The sequence below is a fragment of the Actinia tenebrosa genome, unplaced genomic scaffold (genome assembly GCF_029948245.1).
Source record: "Actinia tenebrosa isolate PJP-AT-01 unplaced genomic scaffold, QUT_ActTen_1.0 PGA_scaffold5__44_contigs__length_20552954, whole genome shotgun sequence".
NCBI classification, from domain to species: Eukaryota; Metazoa; Cnidaria; class Anthozoa; order Actiniaria; family Actiniidae; genus Actinia; species Actinia tenebrosa.
The window spans coordinates 7,017,559-7,036,207 of record NW_028292582.1 but is presented as its reverse complement, the minus strand read 5'-3'; the positions used below and the strand labels follow the sequence as shown (position 1 = coordinate 7,036,207).

Sequence of the window (18,649 nt, the reverse complement as noted above, 5' to 3'; positions counted from 1 at the left end):
CAAAAATGATTTTTTTACGAGTTGTTTAAAGTTTGACATGATTTTAATGCAATAAACAGGTTGCGATTTCCTCACGAAACCACGTCACTGGAAATCGCTTTTAAGACGACCCAATTTAAGAATTTTCAGGTGGGGGTGGGGGAATTCAAAAGTTCTATGATAATAGTAAGACGAAGTTTGTTTACTTCTCTGCGTCAAATAGATCCTTTTAATTCTCTTAAGGTGACTGGAGACCTTCAGGGGTAGGTTTCGTTTAAGACTCTCTGTTGGCAACACTTTAAACAAAACCCCATGAAACTATATATCGTTTTAAAGGTCATATTATAAAGATTCAGAAAATAATATTATTTGAAAGCGATTTTTTAATTTAAAACAATGCCGGAGCCTTAAACACAACTCGGGCACGTTCAGTAGAGGTGAACTAATGGACATGGATATAGCGCAAATAGCCAAAAGAATTTCACTATGTAAATAAGTAAAAGATAAACTACAAAAGTGTGTGAGCGATTTTTGATATTTTGCTTCATTAAAAAGTTATTGAATTTTAAAGTTGGAACGTCGAAAAATTTCAAAGCCGGTTAATGTTTTATCTCATAAAAAAAAAGAAATACTGAAAATATCAAAAATCGCTCTAAAACCTCAAAAAAACCTTTACAGGCTACGACAGATGTTTTCAAACTTTAGCGCAACTACGACTTCATTTGCTTTCGCATCTGATAGCGGCAATTTCAACAGCTGCCTGAATGGTCTCAAATAGGCTGCCGTAAGCTAATAGGCTAATCTTACTACAGCTGTCATGGACTATGGGCCATTCGTCTAGGCGAATCAACGTCTTCGGTGTCTTTCTTGCAGAAACCAATGGTTGCTTTGGCATTCTGGATTCCACTGGACACGACACAGCCAGCACCACTCGTATCTACACCGGGTACAAGACATATGGTTGCACCCACCTAAGCAATAACAAACGTCCCAGTTTAAAACGTTTGCACGTTAAATTTAATAGTTGCATGTCGTACATGACAAGAGCAACGTCTGAACCAATAGTCCCCTTCACAGCTCCCGGCGCCATCTTGAAAGGTGACCGTGCCTTTGCATCGAAGCGATACGAACGGTGAGCTTGCAATGATAGAGACCTGAACACCTTGGACAATTATTCACATATCTCTAACATTGCAACGAAACCTAATTAAAAACGAGAGGAAGCAAAAAAAGAAGAAAAGAAGAAAAGAAAAAATGAAAGAAAAAAGCATAGTCTTGTGGTAGAGACAGCAGTGAAAGGAAGATGAAGAGTTAACAGATTAAAAAAAAAGCTTACCACTTTTTTCGGTGGGCACTTTGCAGTTTGGACATTCTTTACTAATCTGGCTGATCAGAGTTTTCGCCTCTTGGTTTTGTTGCTCCCAGCATGCTCTTCGCGCACTGTCTGCAGATACTTGGTAACGCTGTATAAGGTTAAAGGAACAATTACGTCATAGACCCTTTTCGAATTCCAAATTACCGCTGTGTTTCCTGATTACAGACTCATTTGCTCAGGCCAAGCCTCGAATCAGTGTCTAATTACTCGCAAATACCAACGGTAAAGTAAAGAATGCACAAGTTCAACAATACAAACACTTTGAAACTTGACGGACCTAGACTGGAACACGTGAATATTCTTCACAAAATCGAGGCTAAGCCTGAGTAAATGAGTCTGTAATCAAGAAACACAGCGGTAATTTGGGACTCGAAAAGGGTCTATTGGGAGCATTTGAGTATTATGCATTCTGAGGTTGAGTAAAGAACTGGGCTGAGTTGGCCTTGCAGTGCATTTTGGGACTCTCTTAGGGGACAAAATACTCGCCGTCTCGGAATCGCTAACATACAAATAATAAAGTCTATTTTTCTGTCTCTCTCTCGTCGTTGGTCAAAGGGTGCCAAAGCTGGGTGATTTACTGGCTGGTTTACTGCTCATTCGATGCTAAGAATAAAACCAGTTTCGACTCGAGAAACATTCAAGTTGTCGTCTCGGGGCCACAAGACGAGCTGCTTCCCTCGGTCCCAGGAAATAAGTGAGTTGTGAGTTGTGTGCATAGAAGCTTGAATGTAGCGGCAGTGAGTGTGAGTGAAAAGTGTCCCCAATTAGTGCGAAAACGCTAAAACCCCTTTTTCGCGCAATAAATTCGTATTACGGACATTTCACTTAACAACAGCGATCGCCTAGTCGTAACGGTAATGCCAAATCATGCATAAGTAAGCAGATCGACAAATATGCTTTTAGAGACGTATTTTATTTGCTATAGCTGTCCACAGCAAATTTGGATTACTTGCATATCCTTGACTTTAAAATGTCAATAGTTTCAAAAAATATAATAAATCTTTAAATGAGACAAAGACACGGTGCCACTGTTGCGGGCAACAGTTTCTTATATGAATTTACACGCAGCGAATTTCGTCTATACTGAAAGCTACTTAAATATTTCCCTAATGCAATCTAACGATGGAGTGCACTTATCGCATGAATTATTTAGTGTGTAGCCCAAGAAACTTTGATGCTTAACCTGGTTTTGTTTAATTTATCAAACTGAGTTTGCTACCAGTCGTTGCATGCAATTCTACACAGTGTCACTGTCCCTTATTAACTTCCTGGTCGTCCCTGGGAATAGAGGTTTTGCACCATCACGTGCCCATCCCATTATACTACTTGGGCTGCCTGTGGTTAGATGGCAGAACAATATAATCCCTCTGCTCTTGCTCTTGTGAATTGAATACTTTCTCATGTAAAATGATTGTATTGTTCCTGCCATCTAACATGGCTGCCGTCACGTGGTGGTGCAAAACCTCGATAGGTCACTTGAAGTAAATCTTCAATTACTACGACTAGCAGACACCCTTACGTACTTTCTTTTGTTTAGTTAATAGCCATCAATTGTCTTAATATTCTAATGAGGAAATACAAATTTGAATATAGAAAGAAAATATTTTGGTAGTGGTAGTAGAATGATGCCATTATACAAACGGCCTATTGTTCTTACACTTTGACGAGAAGCCTCATCTGATGGCGCTTGTCGTTTATTACATTTGTGACCCTTTTGGTAAGGCTCTTTACACTCACGACAAAACTCCCCCTGAAATAAAAACGATATTTCTATTAATAACAGTAATGAACTACTTTGGCGATCTCCCGTCTTAATTCAACTTTTGTTGTAATTTTGTTGTATTAGCATTTTTGTTCTCCAGCTTCTTTGTCAAGTTGGCTGCGCGCGGCGATGGCGTCAGAATCATGTTCCCACAGTCCGAGATATGCTTCGCTTGTCACGCACAAAGGTTTCAGTACGAGGCTACGTGCTGAATTAAATTTATTCTAATCGCCTGTCACGAATAACTGAGCATTTAGCCTTTAGCCTCATACTGAAACCTTTGTGCGTGACAATCGAGGCATATCTCGGAAGTGGGCTATTATACAGCACAGTTTTTCATCAAATAGCGCGTACACTATCTAAACGTTATATAACGCAGAATTGCAATTGTGGGAGGATGATCTGAAAACGTGTTGGCATTTCTTCTCGTTTCTAGACGTGATGAATAACATAAAATAGTTTCTTTTAAGTTCCCTGCGCCATATTGAAAGGTAACCGTGCCCGTAAATCGAGGCAAGAAGAGCGTGGACCTTGGAATGAGAGAGACCTTTTAACACTTTGGGTAATTATTTACATGTCTCTATCTCTGCAGGGTCACCACTGTCCTTGTTTTGAGTCACAGGCACGGTTAGCTATCAAGATAGAACAGGGCAGAAACTGTGAAGGGGTTGTTACCCTCTCCGGGGGGGGGGGGGGGGGGGGGAGGACTCCGGGAAAAAAGTACCGGGGATGCTCGTCGGAAATTTTCAAAAAGACCCCTAAAAGATACCGGAAGTCTTTAAAAAAAGGCGTGGCTGAATGGTTTTTAGCCCCTAAGAGATATCACAACAAATAATATTAAAGTTTAAATAAAAAGCGCCTAGGATAAGCCATATCGATGCGCGCTTCTCTCCTTTTCCGACACCCTAAGAGATACCAGAAAATGCTGACTTTCAAAAATTCGCATTTAACTCCCTAAAAGATAGCAAATCGCGAATTTTTACCCCTAAGAGATACGACGAGCATCCCCGGTACTTTTTTTGCCGGAGTCCCCCCCCCCCCCTCCCCCCCCCGGGGTTACCCTTTCTATGTTCCTAGTACTACATATATATACTTGCTGTAGATACCTACCATACAGCCTCCTTCACAACGTATTGTTCTCGTGCCCCGTGCTGGGAACAGGCCCATTCCACATCCACGACCAGGGCAGAGAATACCTCCCATCTGAAGTACACATTCTTCGGCTCCAAACTTTTGATATCTTTCATACTAAAACGATACATAATTAATCAAATATATGACTAGTACATTAAACACGAAATTGATTGCGAAACATGCGTCTTTCCCTCTCAATTTACCAAATAGACCACTAAATGAGGAGTAACCAAACAAATAACTGATTCTTTTTACGCAAAGTACTTTTGCTGCTCCAGCTACCTTGATACCCTTGTCTAGACCTACAACACCCTTGTATAGACCTACACCACCCTTGTCTAGACCTACACCACCCTTGTCTAAATCTACACCACCCTTGTCTAGACCTACACCCCCCTTGTCTGGACCTACACCCCCCTTGTCTGGACCTACACCCCCCTTGTCTGGACCTACACCCCCCTTGTCTGGACCTACACCCCCCTTGTCTGGACCTACACCCCCCTTGTCTGGACCTACACCCCCCTTGTCTGGACCTACACCACCCTTGTCTGGACCTACACCACCCTTGTCTGGACCTACACCACCCTTGTCTAGAGCCAGCCTCAAACATGGTAATCACTACTGGACTCAGGGAGCTACGCGACGTAAGCATGATTATGTGGGATATCGCAAAGTCAAGGGGAATTAGATTTTTCCATTACAGATCAAGAAGTATATGAAGTTCTAAGTAACCTAAAGAAACATAAAGCTCCCGGCCCTGATAATATTCCAAATGAGCTATTGATAACGGGAAAGGAAGCACTAAAAGGACACCTAACGGTAATTTTCAATAAAGTCCTAGACAACGGAAAGTTTCCCTCTTCATGGAATCTAGGATATACTGTTCCATTGCATAAAAAGGACGATCCAACGAAAGCTGAAAATTACCGTGGAATAACACTCCTTTCTGCAATTGGCAAAGTTTTTACGGCAATACTTAACAAACGGCTCTATGATTACCTAACTACGAATAATATAATTAAACAGGAACAGGGTGGGTTTAGAAAAAAGCACGGAACAACAGATAGTATTTTTATTCTGAAATCTGTAATCGATAAATATGTTAAAAGTAAGCCACGGAAGAAAAATAATTTCCTTTTTTCCTGCTTTGTAGATTTTCAAAAAGCGTTTGACTGCATCCCAAGGAAAAAATTAATGGCAAAACTTGAAAATGTTGGTATAAATGGAAATTTTCTAAGAGTGATACAATCGATGTACTCCACTGATCAATCAGCAATCAAAGTAAATGGACACATTTCTCCGACATTTTCCTGTTATATGGGTGTTAAACAAGGCTGTATGCTGAGCCCTACGTTATTTAATTTATATCTTCACGATCTGCCTGACTCATTAAATTCGTGTAACAACAATGATGTAATGTTGAATGGCAAACCGATTAGTACTCTTTTATATGCAGATGACCTGGTTCTGTTCTCTAAATCTGCTAAAGGGCTTCAGAAATATCTCGACAAGCTAGAGGCATTTTGTGAACAATCAGGCTTAACAGTTAATATAACAAAGACAAAAGTGATGGTTTTCAATAATACAGGGAAGACGATGAATAACTTCCAATTCTATTTGAACAAATCTAAACTAGAAAACGTTAAATCATATAAATATTTAGGATTAAATTTTACAACCTTTGGAAACTTTACGTTTGCAAAACAAGAATTAAAAAAAGCTGCATTAAAGGCACTATTTCAGATGAAAAAACAAATGGGTGAATTTTTCACATCCAATATCAAATTAACTATAAAACTGTTTGACTCGCTTGTTACACCAATACTTCTATACGCAAGTGAGATATGGGGTATCGAAACATTAAGCACCAAAGACCAAGAACCCATGGAACTTGTTCATTTGAAATTTTGCAAAATGCTCCTCAAGGTGACAAAGAATGCTAGTAACCTTGCATGCAGAGCTGAGTTAGGAAGGTTTCCGCTAAAATGCAAAGCATGCAGTAAAAGCTTTAAATTCTGGCATAAAATTATAAAGTCGGAACTACACCCAAAAAAACTTTCGGCCGAAGTCTACCAAGATATTAAAAATGAAACTAAAAAAGCCTTTTGGAGCATAAGAATTAAAACTACTTTAGAACAACTCGGATTGGGGATAATTTGGATGAAACAAAATGAACTTTCTCCAAGATGGTATGAATATGGAAAAATAATAACCCAAAGAATATATGACATTGAGAGGCACATTTTATGGAGTAACCTCCACAATGATGAAAGGAAAGACGACAGACATAAAAATAAACTCAGAGTCTTTCGTCAGTTCAAAACGGATTATAACTTTGAAGAATATTTAAGTCAAGTCACCAATATTAAGCACAGAGTGGCGCTTACAAAATTAAGAATTAGTAACCATAAGCTTGAAGTAGAAACGGGGAGGTATAAGAGGCCTTATCTCATTTACGATGAAAGGATTTGCCCAGTGTGTAAGTCGGGAGTAGAAAACGAAAAACACTTTCTAGTTTGGTGTCCACTATATGACTCTCATAGAAACGACTTAAGAGAGTTCATAGAAAAAAACACCAGCATTAATTTCAACAATATGAGCGCTGACAGTCGTTTTATGTTCTTAATCAATTCAAAATCAGCGTCTCTACAAAGAGCCATATCAGCATACATTCATCAGTGTATGCTGATACGTGAAAATGAATTAAGAAAATTACCTAATACATAGTATATATATATACCTATAATATATTTGGAATCAAACACTCATGTACTATTAGTATAAGGTGCCAAATAAAATTGTATTGTATTGTATTGTATTGTATCGCACGGCAAATAATACAAAAAATAATCATCAACAGAGCTAGGCAATACCGGCTTACCTGTTCTTGTCCCAGAACTCTGAAATGATGAGCCTCTTCGATTAGAGCATTAGAGCAACTTTCTATGATCAAAAATGACAGTAAGTGAAAAGAAAACTATTTCAAAGCCTTAATGATGAAACTGAAGGTGATGGTTACGACTACTAATGATCGTGACAATGGTGAAGGTTAAAGTGTATATGACACGAAAAAATTTTAATGTTAAGAATGTGTATTTTATTGGCATTAATAAGAATATCACGGTTAAATTTGTTCCAAAAACGCATTTCTCTAGAAATTCAAAAAATTTTAGCACGAGTTGTGACGTCATTTTGTTTACAAGTCTCCAGATTTAGTTGCAAATACATGAAATATGTTTGAATATAGAATCTTAATTTCAAGTAGTACACTTTTCAGTTTCCCAACATTGGAAGAGTACTACGTAAGCTATCAAATGAAGCTGACTAAAATATGTCTTTTGTTGTTAATTCATATGAATTACAATTTATATTTAGTACATTACTACTGAATCTAGAGTACGTGTCAACAAAATGACGTCACAAATTGGGATTAACTTTCGCAAATATCTCAAGAAATAAGCTTTTGAAACAAATTTTGTTACGATATATTTATTATTACTAACAAACTATACATTTTAAATGATGGAATGTTTTCGTGTCATATACACTTTAAGAAGATCATGAAGATTGCAGCTTGTTATTCCATGGACTAACAAAGAGGCACAATAACTGAACGGTTTAATATGGAAATATCAAAAAATTCATCCGGTACCGTGAAAAAGCAGCGTTAAAATAGACCATTTCACGGATCCCGTTACTCAACCTCAGCTTCGTCAGCGTTTAATATATTCTTTAGAAATTACCTACAACCTGTGAAATTTGTAAGTGTTTCAATTGTTTGTTGACGTGTAAATTCCTTTTATTACTGCGGGCTGTAGTTAGATTCTTTATTCTTTATTTTAATATCATATTTATAGCTTATTTGGATTTCTTATATCGTAATTATCATTATTATTGGGCGAGTGTTTTCTCATTGCCCGCCAGTAACCCAATCCACTTCATAACCATGCAAATTAAGTCCGCGTCAGTCCAACAATGTAGCTATTGTTTTTCGACCAGATCAAACACGAAGTGCCGACGACGTCGAACGAGTACACGATAAAAACTAAACTACACTACATAACAATCACGGTTGAAGTCCCTGATCGAACTAACTTATTCCCATCAGCAGTGTTATCCATATGTTTAGATTTTGAGTCGTTCTATATCACGGAACAAGATAAATAAGCTCGAGATTCTAAGTCGATCGAACAATTTACGGCTGGATCAAATCAAGCAAGATGGCTACGTCTATGAAACAAGATCGACGTGTGAGTGAACTTAGAGGAGTAATGTAAGGAAAAAATACTATTTATATTATTATAAATATAGAAAAAAGTTATACTAAAAACTATAAACCATAAAGGTTTATTACGAGTCTTATTAAATGTCATAACATGTCGACATGAAGAAGTCAACAAGGAAAAAAATAATTTATCGAAGACTGAGAGGAAGAGCACGAAACGTGTTTGTTATTTTTGAACTTTATTCACAACTTCTGATACCTCCATCTCTTTGATATCAAATACAGTAAAAATAAAGAGTTCAAGCGCTAATATATCTATGTATTTTGAAGCGGATGGGATATATTCTTTGAACGATCTGACTTTATAGTTATTATAAATTCAGACAGTTCTCAAGTTGACTTGGATCAAATCGAATTCGAACACGTAATGGACCAGAAAACTCTCCTTGCAAATTTAACACGTACAAAATGAATAATTTTAATTCGTGTTTCATAAATACTTAATTTTCTTACTACAAAAAGCTTTCTGTGTTCGAGAAATGAAGAAAGAAAAGGTTTAGAACACGAAACTCAAAAGATGAATAGAAGATTCGGTTTCGCTCAAGCGTTGTAACACAATATCAGTTAGTTGGTCACGTATTCTCCCACAATATTTATAGCAACCACAGAATGATTTAAAAATAATATTCAGGTTGCTAATATTGTTTTTTGAAGCTTCCATTGAGAGCTATAAAACTGGCGCTATTTTTTTCCTTAAAAATAGTCTCACCTATAAATATAAGGATACTCTCTATGTCAATGTTTTATACAATACTTTAGGACATTCGAACCGCGAACATTTGGGTTATTTTCGCTATGCTCCAAGGTACCGATCGTTTATTCCGTCGTTGAAGGTGTGGCGTAATTTGTGGGAGGTTAAAAATATATTTCAATTGCCCTATTTCACTATGACATCACATCAAAACAATCTATTGTTTAAACGCAAAGGATCATGGTCGTCGGAGGGGGTCGTCGACGCAAATTCACCAAAAATTGTTCTAAAACCCGTATCAATCCACGAAGAGAAGTAGGATAGCCAGCAAACGCTCAGAATATTTTTTATTCCTTACTTAAAGAACCAGGGCAAAAATACAGAGATTTGTATGGGAAATTATATATTCAAACGGCCATATCATATCTCTGTTGCTATTCAACCAATGCTCCTGAAATTTAGTGGTAAGCATATGAAAATCATTAAGACGAAATGTTTTCAAACACTTCACGCAAGACTATCCTCATCCCTCCCCTCCCCTCCCAAAAATATATTGAATTGAAACCATTGCTTTATAGTCATCTATTTTACGATATCAATATAATTAGCCCATGAAAAATAGAAAAATTAATAGTTGTGGGCTGTAAAACGACATAATTTACTGTTTTCTCTCACGAGAAAGATAAATCTATGGAAATCTTTAACTTAAATTGTTTTATTCCAATTATAATTTCATTTATTATTATATAAACATTTTACTATTGAAGATATAACATAAACTTATATTCTTGCTGTGAAAAGGACAAATCAATCCGCAGCACTTCACTTTCAATCTGAAATGACTATTTCAAACGATATTCCTAACTGTTCTAAACATTTTTTGATTGCCTTTTCGTTTATCCACAGGGTTCCCAGTGATATGGTACAGGTAGAGATGCACAGGGTTCCCAGTGATATGGTACAGGTAGAGATGCAAGCACCTCGTAATTCACAGGTAAGCATGAAGTGTATGTAAAACTGGAAAGGGTGCGTAGTTAAAGTTCTTTATAAATAAATAACAACAATAAACGCTGCATGGTAACTAACATGGTAATCAAACATAAGGCTGCCTTATTATCCATTGTTTTCAATGCGTACGGCTTACGTTAAGTTCGACGTTGAACCTTAGTCTAACCTCTGTGTTTATAATCATTCTTGCAACTGCAGTTGTTGTTGGGTGTGGATGAACGAAACGTTGGACAAAGAAATAAACAAGTTCGCACTGCGGGAGTCACCAACTCGTCAAGATGGACAGATGTTGAGACTCGTCATCTCCTAGAAGTTTGGGGAAAGCGTTATTCCTCGCTCCGATTCAAGAAGCGTAACTTTAAAGATTGGGAGATCATCGCTAGGGAGTTTAACAAAAGATGTGAGACGTCCGGGATAATAGGACTGGGTCCGCGGATGGGTGCACAGTGCAAGATAAGAATCAAGAACATAATTGCAGATTATAAGAGAATGAAAGGACAGTATTCTGGGCACAACAGTCGCCAGTTGTTCCCTTTCTTTGAAACTATTGATCAAATCATTGGAAACTCCAAACAAGGGAGATCCCATCAGGCCAATGAGCAGTACAGTAGGGAAGAATTCAAGGCAGACGAGATCGTACATCTTGATCTCCCGGAGGAAGCAACAGAGCAGCCCACCTCAGGGGACGTAACAATAGCAACTGCAGCAATCGCAGTTCCGGTCTCTGCAGATTCCGTACCAGAAAACACAACGGCTATTCATGAGCAGAATTCAACGGTGGGCACCTTGGTGGGCACACATATGACGAAGCCGGTATTATCATTTTCTACAACACCATCCTTTCATCCCAACACAAGCGTTACTGTGAACCACGTCCCGTTACCTTCCCCACAAGCAAGCGGGATTGTTACTCAGTTTAACGTAACAAACCCCGAACCAAGGAGAATTCCAAGCTCGTTTGCAGTGTCAAGCCAGCTTCAAACTTTTAAACGAAGTTCAACTGGGCAACCTTACACGAATACTTTGCAAAAGAAAAAACTCCGCAAAAATCCACGTCCAGTGAAGGTCGTTAAAGTGTCAAGGCAAGCAGCAGAAGACGATAAACTCTTGGCGATTGTTAGGGAGTTTATGGAAGAGAGGCGAAAGCGTGAGGAGGAACTTTTTCACAAGCTCTTCCAGCAGCAAGCAGAAGCAGAGAAAAGATACCAAGAGTTTACTCTTAATGTTATCAAAGAAATTGGCCGTCTCTTTCGACCAGAGGCTGGGAACTAGTTCTGCGTGTTTATCGTAATATTCTTTGTATATCATTGTATATAGTTATAAGCTCATGCTTCTTTACATTATAAATCAATAGACACCTTCACATTTCCCTGCGCCTTCTTGAAAGGTAACAGTGCCTGTGCATCGAAGCGATAACGGTGTTAACTTAGTAATGGTAGAGACGAAATAATTGTTCAAGGTGTTAAAACTGAAAGGTACTATGATTGCAAGGTCACCGCCATTCTCGCTTTGATGCACAGGCACAGTTATCTTTCAATACGGCACATGGAACACTGAGGACACTCGAACTGTGAACACTTCGAGTTTTGCAGGTTATTATCGACCTGAATATAGACCTTATTATTGACTTTATTACTGACTTTATTATTGACCTTATTACTGACCATATTATTGGCCTTATTATTGACCTTATTATTGACCTTATTATTGACTTTATCATTGACTTTATCATTGACTTTATCATTGACTTTATCATAGACCTTATCATTGACCTTATTATTGACCTTATTATTGACCTTATTATTGTTAGATCTTATTATTGACCTTATAGTTGACCTTATTATTGACCTTATTATTGACCTTATTATTGACTTTATTATTGACCTTATTATTGACCTTATTATTGACCTTATTATTGACCTTATTATTGTTAGATCTTATTATTGACCTTATAGTTGACCTTATTATTGACCTTATTATTGACCTTATTATTGACTTTATTATTGACCTTATTATTGACCTTATTATTGACCTTATTATTGACCTTATTATTGACCTTATTATTGACCTTATTATTGACCTTATTATTGACCTTATTATTGACCTTATAATATACCTTATTATTGAACTTATTATTACTACCGATCTTTCTACTGATTCAGACCTTTTAACCTGAAGCATTGCGTTCAAATACACCGAGTGATCAAGATAAAACTTAATTCAAATTGATTGGCTCAAGGGATGATTTACGATATGACTTTTTCACTGTAAAGGAGGGTAAAACAATAAGGTCATAAATAAATACCTTTATCTCCAGGGCAGGGTAATGTGTAGCCATGATCCCTATGCTGTACGAACTGCCTGTCGTTTAGCTTAGTTGTGCAGTACATTGCAAAGCAATCTAAGCAAATAGCATGGCCCACGTCGCAAGGGAACACGAGGACTGGATCCCTAGGGAACAATGGTGACAGCATAATTAGGCTTTGACAATCACATTTTGTTGAAGAAATAGAAAATGCGTGCTGTGTGCAGTCATGAAGCACGCGGGGGTTGGCAGAACACGAGAGAAGTGTTAGGAGAAGTGCTTCTGGACATTTCTCGAATGTTCTGCCAATCCCCAAGTGCTTTATAACGGCACACAGCACAGTAAGCAAGTTTTTTATTTCTTTTATAAAATACAAATTACAATAACCGTTATTTTAGATAGGAATGAAGCACGCGCTCCAGAATCAGAACGCGTTAGTAACAGTTATTTTATAATAAAAAATAAAGATTTTTATTTGATAAAGAAAACTAACAACGGAAACGCTAATCTAGTACGTGCATTTGCCCTTTTTCTGACTCTTTGGGCACCTGCCTGGTATATGCGCCGCTTGGCTTCTTGCTCATAAGAAACATAGTAACGATGGTAGTTAATTTTCTCAGCGTTGCGTTATTGCTGGTATACACACAAACATCTAAATAGACTATTTTTTCTCAATGTTTTATCATTTCAGACCCCGTGTCGTTCTCTTGAGAAGAAGATTCTTTGTTTGATTTGTTCATATTTGAATGTCTTCTCATGCGCAACCGTTAAACAAAGAAATGATACTGTAGGGAATGACACGAGGCATACCAACTACCACCACCTTCACTATTTACAACATTGATTCACGCACAAATCTACCCTAAAATATACAGGACATTTACCCATCATTCATCCCACAAATGTATTCTCAGCCTCTAAAGGCTGACCACACTGACTGCGAAATGATCACCACTATGTCAAATAGATCGTAATCGTACTCACATAACGTCACCACAGGCAATACAAGGTACATCTCTTATATTAGTGCGTATCAGATAAAGAGCGACTGATCTCTCGTCCTCTGATGCTGGATGGGCGGCACACTTGAAGTAGAATTCCTTATGAATAAAAGATAACGATTATCAAATTGGGAGTCGTGATTCTCGAGTCTTTCTAGATTCAAATTGATATTTTCTCATGAGAATATTAGAATAATAAGACAATTGGTGGCTATAAGCAGGTTAGTTTATTCTTATGACAAAGGATGCGTGCAACCCATACATATGAATCGTTTTTGTCCAACTCATTTTAAACTTTAGGGGACTCCTATGCGTTACCTCGCACCGCTTGGGGGAGGGGGGGGGGGTCGTTATTATAATGCATTTCCCATCGAGATTATTGACCAAGCTAATGATATAATATAACCTAGTATGTGACTGATTACCCATGATAATCAGTCGCATTCTAGGTTAAACGCGACTGAACGAAGCTCCTTCGATCGACAAGCAAGTAACCAGTAACCAGAAAATACCAACTTTCTTGCAGCTGAGAAGTTGTCAGATAAATCCTGCTCATTATTTTACACACGACACCAATTGCAGAAGTACTGTAATTCTGGAGAATATTTATACCTGTCATCTTTTTGCTACTCTCACTTACCGCTGTCTTTCCAGAACAACCTTCTTTTTGGCATACCCCTTTTATTCTGCCAGCCTGCAAAACGTCATCCCATCCTTGTGGATCCTGTAAAATGAAATATAGACTATAAAGTACCTGCAATAATGGTGTGTATAGCTTGGCCATACGTGGATAAGTTAATAAGGAGTTGTATTCATCATTTCATGCGTACTTGGCGCTTTAGCCTCACTCTTCTACCGTCAGTCAACTTTTGAGGAGATCAGTTTAAGGTGCGATTTTTTGAAAATGTAATGAAAGTTTGTTTTATGCTTTTAAAGAGGCATTTGTCAGGGTAATAATCTTAGTGTCCGGAATAAAGTTGTACACGTTGATCCTTTTTCATTCTTGAGTATAGCCAAAATCGCCACGAAAATCACACCTTTAATCGCTGCCAAAATCGTAACTTTTGGAGGGTGGGTCGCACTCCCCCCCTCCCGCCCCCGTCCCCACCCTTGCTACGCACCTGCTTACTACTGTCATATTACCTGATTTAGGACCAAGGTTCCTTCTTTGCACGTTGAGCAGCAAACTCGTAGTTTTCCTGGTTGAACGTCTTTACATTGCCTGCAATAAACGTAATACTGGACTGATCTGCTACCTAGATGATGAAATACAAAATAGTAAAACTCAATATAGGAGATTATCTTATGCGGCCATTCTTGTGTAAGATGTAAATAAGACTGTATCCTGTGGGCTCAGCATTCCCAATGTATGTGTATTCCGACAGGAAGCTAAACAAAATCCATGTATAGAAAGATTTTTTAAAAATAATGATCAAGGTTCGTGCTGAGGTGACCACTTTAACATTCAAGGACTATTCAAGGAGTATAAAAGGACCCAAAAATGAATTTTCAAGGAGTATGTTCAGATAACTATCCCAAGGTTTTACACGGTGGTTGCTAATGGCTGACTTTCAGATTTTCCAATCTTTCTGACTAGATCTATTTCAGTACCATGCAAGTAATGATCGAAGCAAAAAATCAAGGAGTTTTCAATTAGTTTCACTAAAATCGTTAAATTTAAGAGCTTTTCAAATGCCCTTGAAAACGTTTGTTAAATTCAAGGAGTTTTCAAGGAGTTTAAGGAGTAGCACGAACCCTGAATGATTTATGATTTATATCATGGTGTAGCAAGGCCTTGATTATAGGGGGGGCAATGAACCATTTTCCCGCCAAATTATCCACAGGCATCCCGCATGAGTCAATTATTTAATGATGTTAATCATGAGAGGTGGTTAGTACATGAGGTGTGGGCACTAAGAGTTTTCACTGCCAGGGTTTCTTTACATCCTCAGTAGTTCATTTACCTCCCACTGACATTGGTTAGGAATAATAAAGTGTGGAGAGACGGGACTGCGATTTAAAGGAGTTATCCCAACCACTTAAAGTCTAGGCATTTGCAGATTTAAGTACTGTTTTAAAATCACAGGCAAAAGGAGATATATTCTCTGGGGGAATTCCTTCATATAGAAGGGTGGGTATGCTTGTCGCAAATTTTTAAAATGACCCCTAAGAGGTACCCGAGTCCTGTCCAGTTGGGTGTGGCAACTAATGATTTTTATCCCTAAAGGTTACCAATTATCTTTGAGTGCTAACAGAAGTCAGATACTGAACCAAAAATAAATATCCTGCCAATTCTGATGTCATACATCAGACAATCTTAGGTATCTTATTGCCTCAAAAACGCCCTTAGAGGTAATGGCTTACTCTCTGGCACTTATCCAATTGGAGTGCTAAATGATATCATATATATTCATAAACCCTATTTTGACCTAGTCCTCCCACGATTTAAAACTTAGCAATGCTGAGTTAGACAAGGATTGTCAAGGGGGGTAGGGTGGTTTTCTTTTGTATTAATAGGGGTTTGGTTCGGGTGAGTAGCCTCGTAAGGGACTTTGTGTACTATGTATTGTTGTTTCACCTGCTCTAAGTGGCAAAAGTGTAGTCCCACAAAATATCCATACCCAACCCAAGGAGGAAACTAGGAATTCATCTGTGGGGAGGGGGGGGGGGGGGGGGAGGGGGAGGGGGGGAAGGGGGCCAGAGAAAGAACAAAATTACAGAGTTTTTATGGAAGAATATTGGAAGTTCCTGGGGGTAGGGGAGTCCTTTTACAAATTTCCTTTGTGGTGAGGGTATGAATATTTTCTGGATACACAATTATCAAATATATACAATAAATAAAGGATCGAGTACCTGAAGTGGAAGGGGCTTCTGAGGCTGGTATTGGACGAGGGTCTTCTCTCCCCTGATTGTCATTTAAAGTAATTCTAGCAAGTGGTGTTGTCGTTGCATCTACACTTATTCCCCTTGATCCACCATGGACGGCATGAATGATACTTTGTTGAGGTATTTCACAGTCCTGGAATGATACAGGGTAAGCAGATATGGATAACAATAATTACAAAGTATCGTGGTGTAACTGTTGACATTAGCATTAGTTACGGTACACGTGATTATAGGTATGTATGACTAACATTGATCAGTATTGTCTTACGCTCAGTACACGTACGAGATGTGACTATTAGAACTGCGCCGCCAATGCCGGTATTTAATTGTTAATTTTCCTTGGTCTACATCATTATTGCACTATTATATAGTATGAGCATCATGTAATCAGAATTAATTATATTCCATCCCAGTCAACCTGTTAATAAATGAAAGTGAATACATGACAAATATTTGAGAGGTTTATTAACCGAGTATAGACATGGCGTGGAATTAGTGAAGCCACACATGGTAGGCAAATTTTAACCACAGTTGAAAGCACATTATTCAATTCATGGTTCCAACTCTCCTTAGTTACTGTTGCTATGTTCCACAAGCTTAACAAATTATCTAGAATATCTCAAAATTTAAAACTGACCAACCCTAAGCATTTTTGAAGCTTGAAAGAACAAAGCAAAGATCACTGTAAAGTGGAATTGTTTTTATTCCTCCTTTACATATTTCTGCTTCCTGTAGGTAAGTATATTATATTCTAGTCAAAAGAAAACAGAAAAATAAGCAAAAATTGCATTACAGTAGCCTTGGAATGAGGGCTGAGGCAAAAAAAAACAAGCTGCGACTGGCTGAAACAAAATTCACTGCTCAGCGATTAGTGATAACAACTTTTTTTACATCTGGCACACATAACTATTCATGCATAAACAATTGAAGCTTTAAAATATATTACGTTGAGATAGATACCCTTAAAACTGTGCTATCTCTGAGCTCCCTGCCAGCAAATATGATGCGTATTCCAGATGGATCTACTTCTTGTGTCTGTGCAATTTCTTCTTTTAATCTCTGAATAGTCCATGTCAAATCAACTTCAACTGGAATGTTGGTGCTGGAGTTGAACCTAACAAAGATATGAAACTTTTGGGCCATTCTTTAAGACCATAAACCTGGAAATAGTGAAAAAAAATAAAAAAATAAAAATCAATTAGTCATTAAAATTTAACTACATCAAACTGTTTACCTGTAGGAAAAAAAATGCAGCCAAACCACTAAAACAAAAACTAGCACAACACGCAAAAACCATTTGAGTGCAATTAAATTGGAACATCATTTAAATACTAAATAGCAACAATATTTTTATAGCACTTTTTGATATTTGTGCAAAATATTGCAAACTTGTAGTGTTTGTACTCTATTTTGGAACATTTAGCTAAAAATATTGGAGATGGAAATAGGGGTGGGTGATCATCATTTTTTATGCATTTTACAGAGGGTGGGCCGCTAGTAATAATGTGTAGCCTGAAGGGTGGGTCACTTTTTTTCATTTATGATGATTTCAGAAATTTCCGCCCTCCCCCTCCCCCCCCCCCCCCCCCCCCCCCCCCCCTCCCATACTTTATGACCATGAGTCCATAAAGTTGGCAGATCTTGTCTCCAATGACGAGTAACTGTCTGAGAGACCTGTATCATTATATTATCTCATTTAGCAAGCGGCCGCTCATAGACTACAGTATATAGAGTGTCATAAGTATTAAATGCATAACGGTGTATAATGGATAGTAATTACAATCAAGTACACTGTTATAACGTACAGTGTAATCTTATTTGCCAATAGTCAGCTTATAACTCAAGCACTTCCGGCCGGGAAAAGGGACTTTGCTTCGTGTTTCTGTTACTAAATATCTGATGTAGTTTAAATTAAAGAATGGAAATTTCAAAGAGCGATGGAAAACTGCAGAGTTTGATCTGGTTAATTTTATAAAATCTTACCTTTAATTTACACAAACAGCCAAGGAACTCGCCAGGGACCAAAAATAACAAAATAGAACACTTAGTGGCCAACTACACAAGAGAATGGGTCCTAGTAACCACAGGAAGACCAACGAGGGTTCATAACAAAAGTCTAAAGCGAAGAATTCAGTGTTCTGTTTTGGTAAATAACTGTTCAAATATCATTGATGCCTTGCCTTTAAATAAAGGCCACCCGAAAATTTTAATCCTTTATTTATT

The 18,649-nt window shown here is 37.8% G+C and overlaps 2 protein-coding genes across 4 annotated transcripts; one reads left to right on the top strand and one right to left on the bottom strand.

Annotated features, from left to right (window-relative positions):
• Nucleotides 1-21: 21 nt before the first annotated feature.
• LOC116296685 (E3 ubiquitin-protein ligase parkin) lies at nucleotides 22-18,510 on the bottom strand. Its single transcript, XM_031704742.2, has 12 exons — nucleotides 18,410-18,510; nucleotides 17,387-17,586; nucleotides 16,394-16,559; nucleotides 14,684-14,796; nucleotides 14,181-14,264; nucleotides 13,524-13,639; nucleotides 12,540-12,685; nucleotides 7,132-7,193; nucleotides 4,227-4,364; nucleotides 3,012-3,104; nucleotides 1,316-1,442; nucleotides 22-950 (listed from the first exon to the last, which is right to left on the bottom strand). Exons 2-12 carry the CDS (start codon nucleotides 17,567-17,569, stop codon nucleotides 826-828), a joined length of 1,353 nt encoding a protein of 450 aa, XP_031560602.2. The 5' UTR covers nucleotides 17,570-17,586; nucleotides 18,410-18,510; the 3' UTR covers nucleotides 22-825.
• On the top strand, nucleotides 7,307-11,854 carry LOC116296686 (uncharacterized). 3 transcript variants are annotated; one of them, XM_089037472.1, is made up of 3 exons: nucleotides 7,307-8,011; nucleotides 10,133-10,220; nucleotides 10,433-11,854. In XM_089037472.1, exons 2-3 carry the CDS (start codon nucleotides 10,146-10,148, stop codon nucleotides 11,504-11,506), a joined length of 1,149 nt encoding a protein of 382 aa, XP_088893598.1. In that variant the 5' UTR covers nucleotides 7,307-8,011; nucleotides 10,133-10,145; the 3' UTR covers nucleotides 11,507-11,854. The 3 variants fall into 3 exon arrangements, with proteins under 3 accessions (XP_088893598.1, XP_031560604.1, XP_031560603.1); XM_031704744.1 differs by lacking the exon at nucleotides 7,307-8,011 and adding an exon at nucleotides 8,241-8,500; XM_031704743.1 differs by lacking the exon at nucleotides 7,307-8,011 and adding an exon at nucleotides 8,241-8,523.
• Nucleotides 18,511-18,649: the final 139 nt, after the last annotated feature.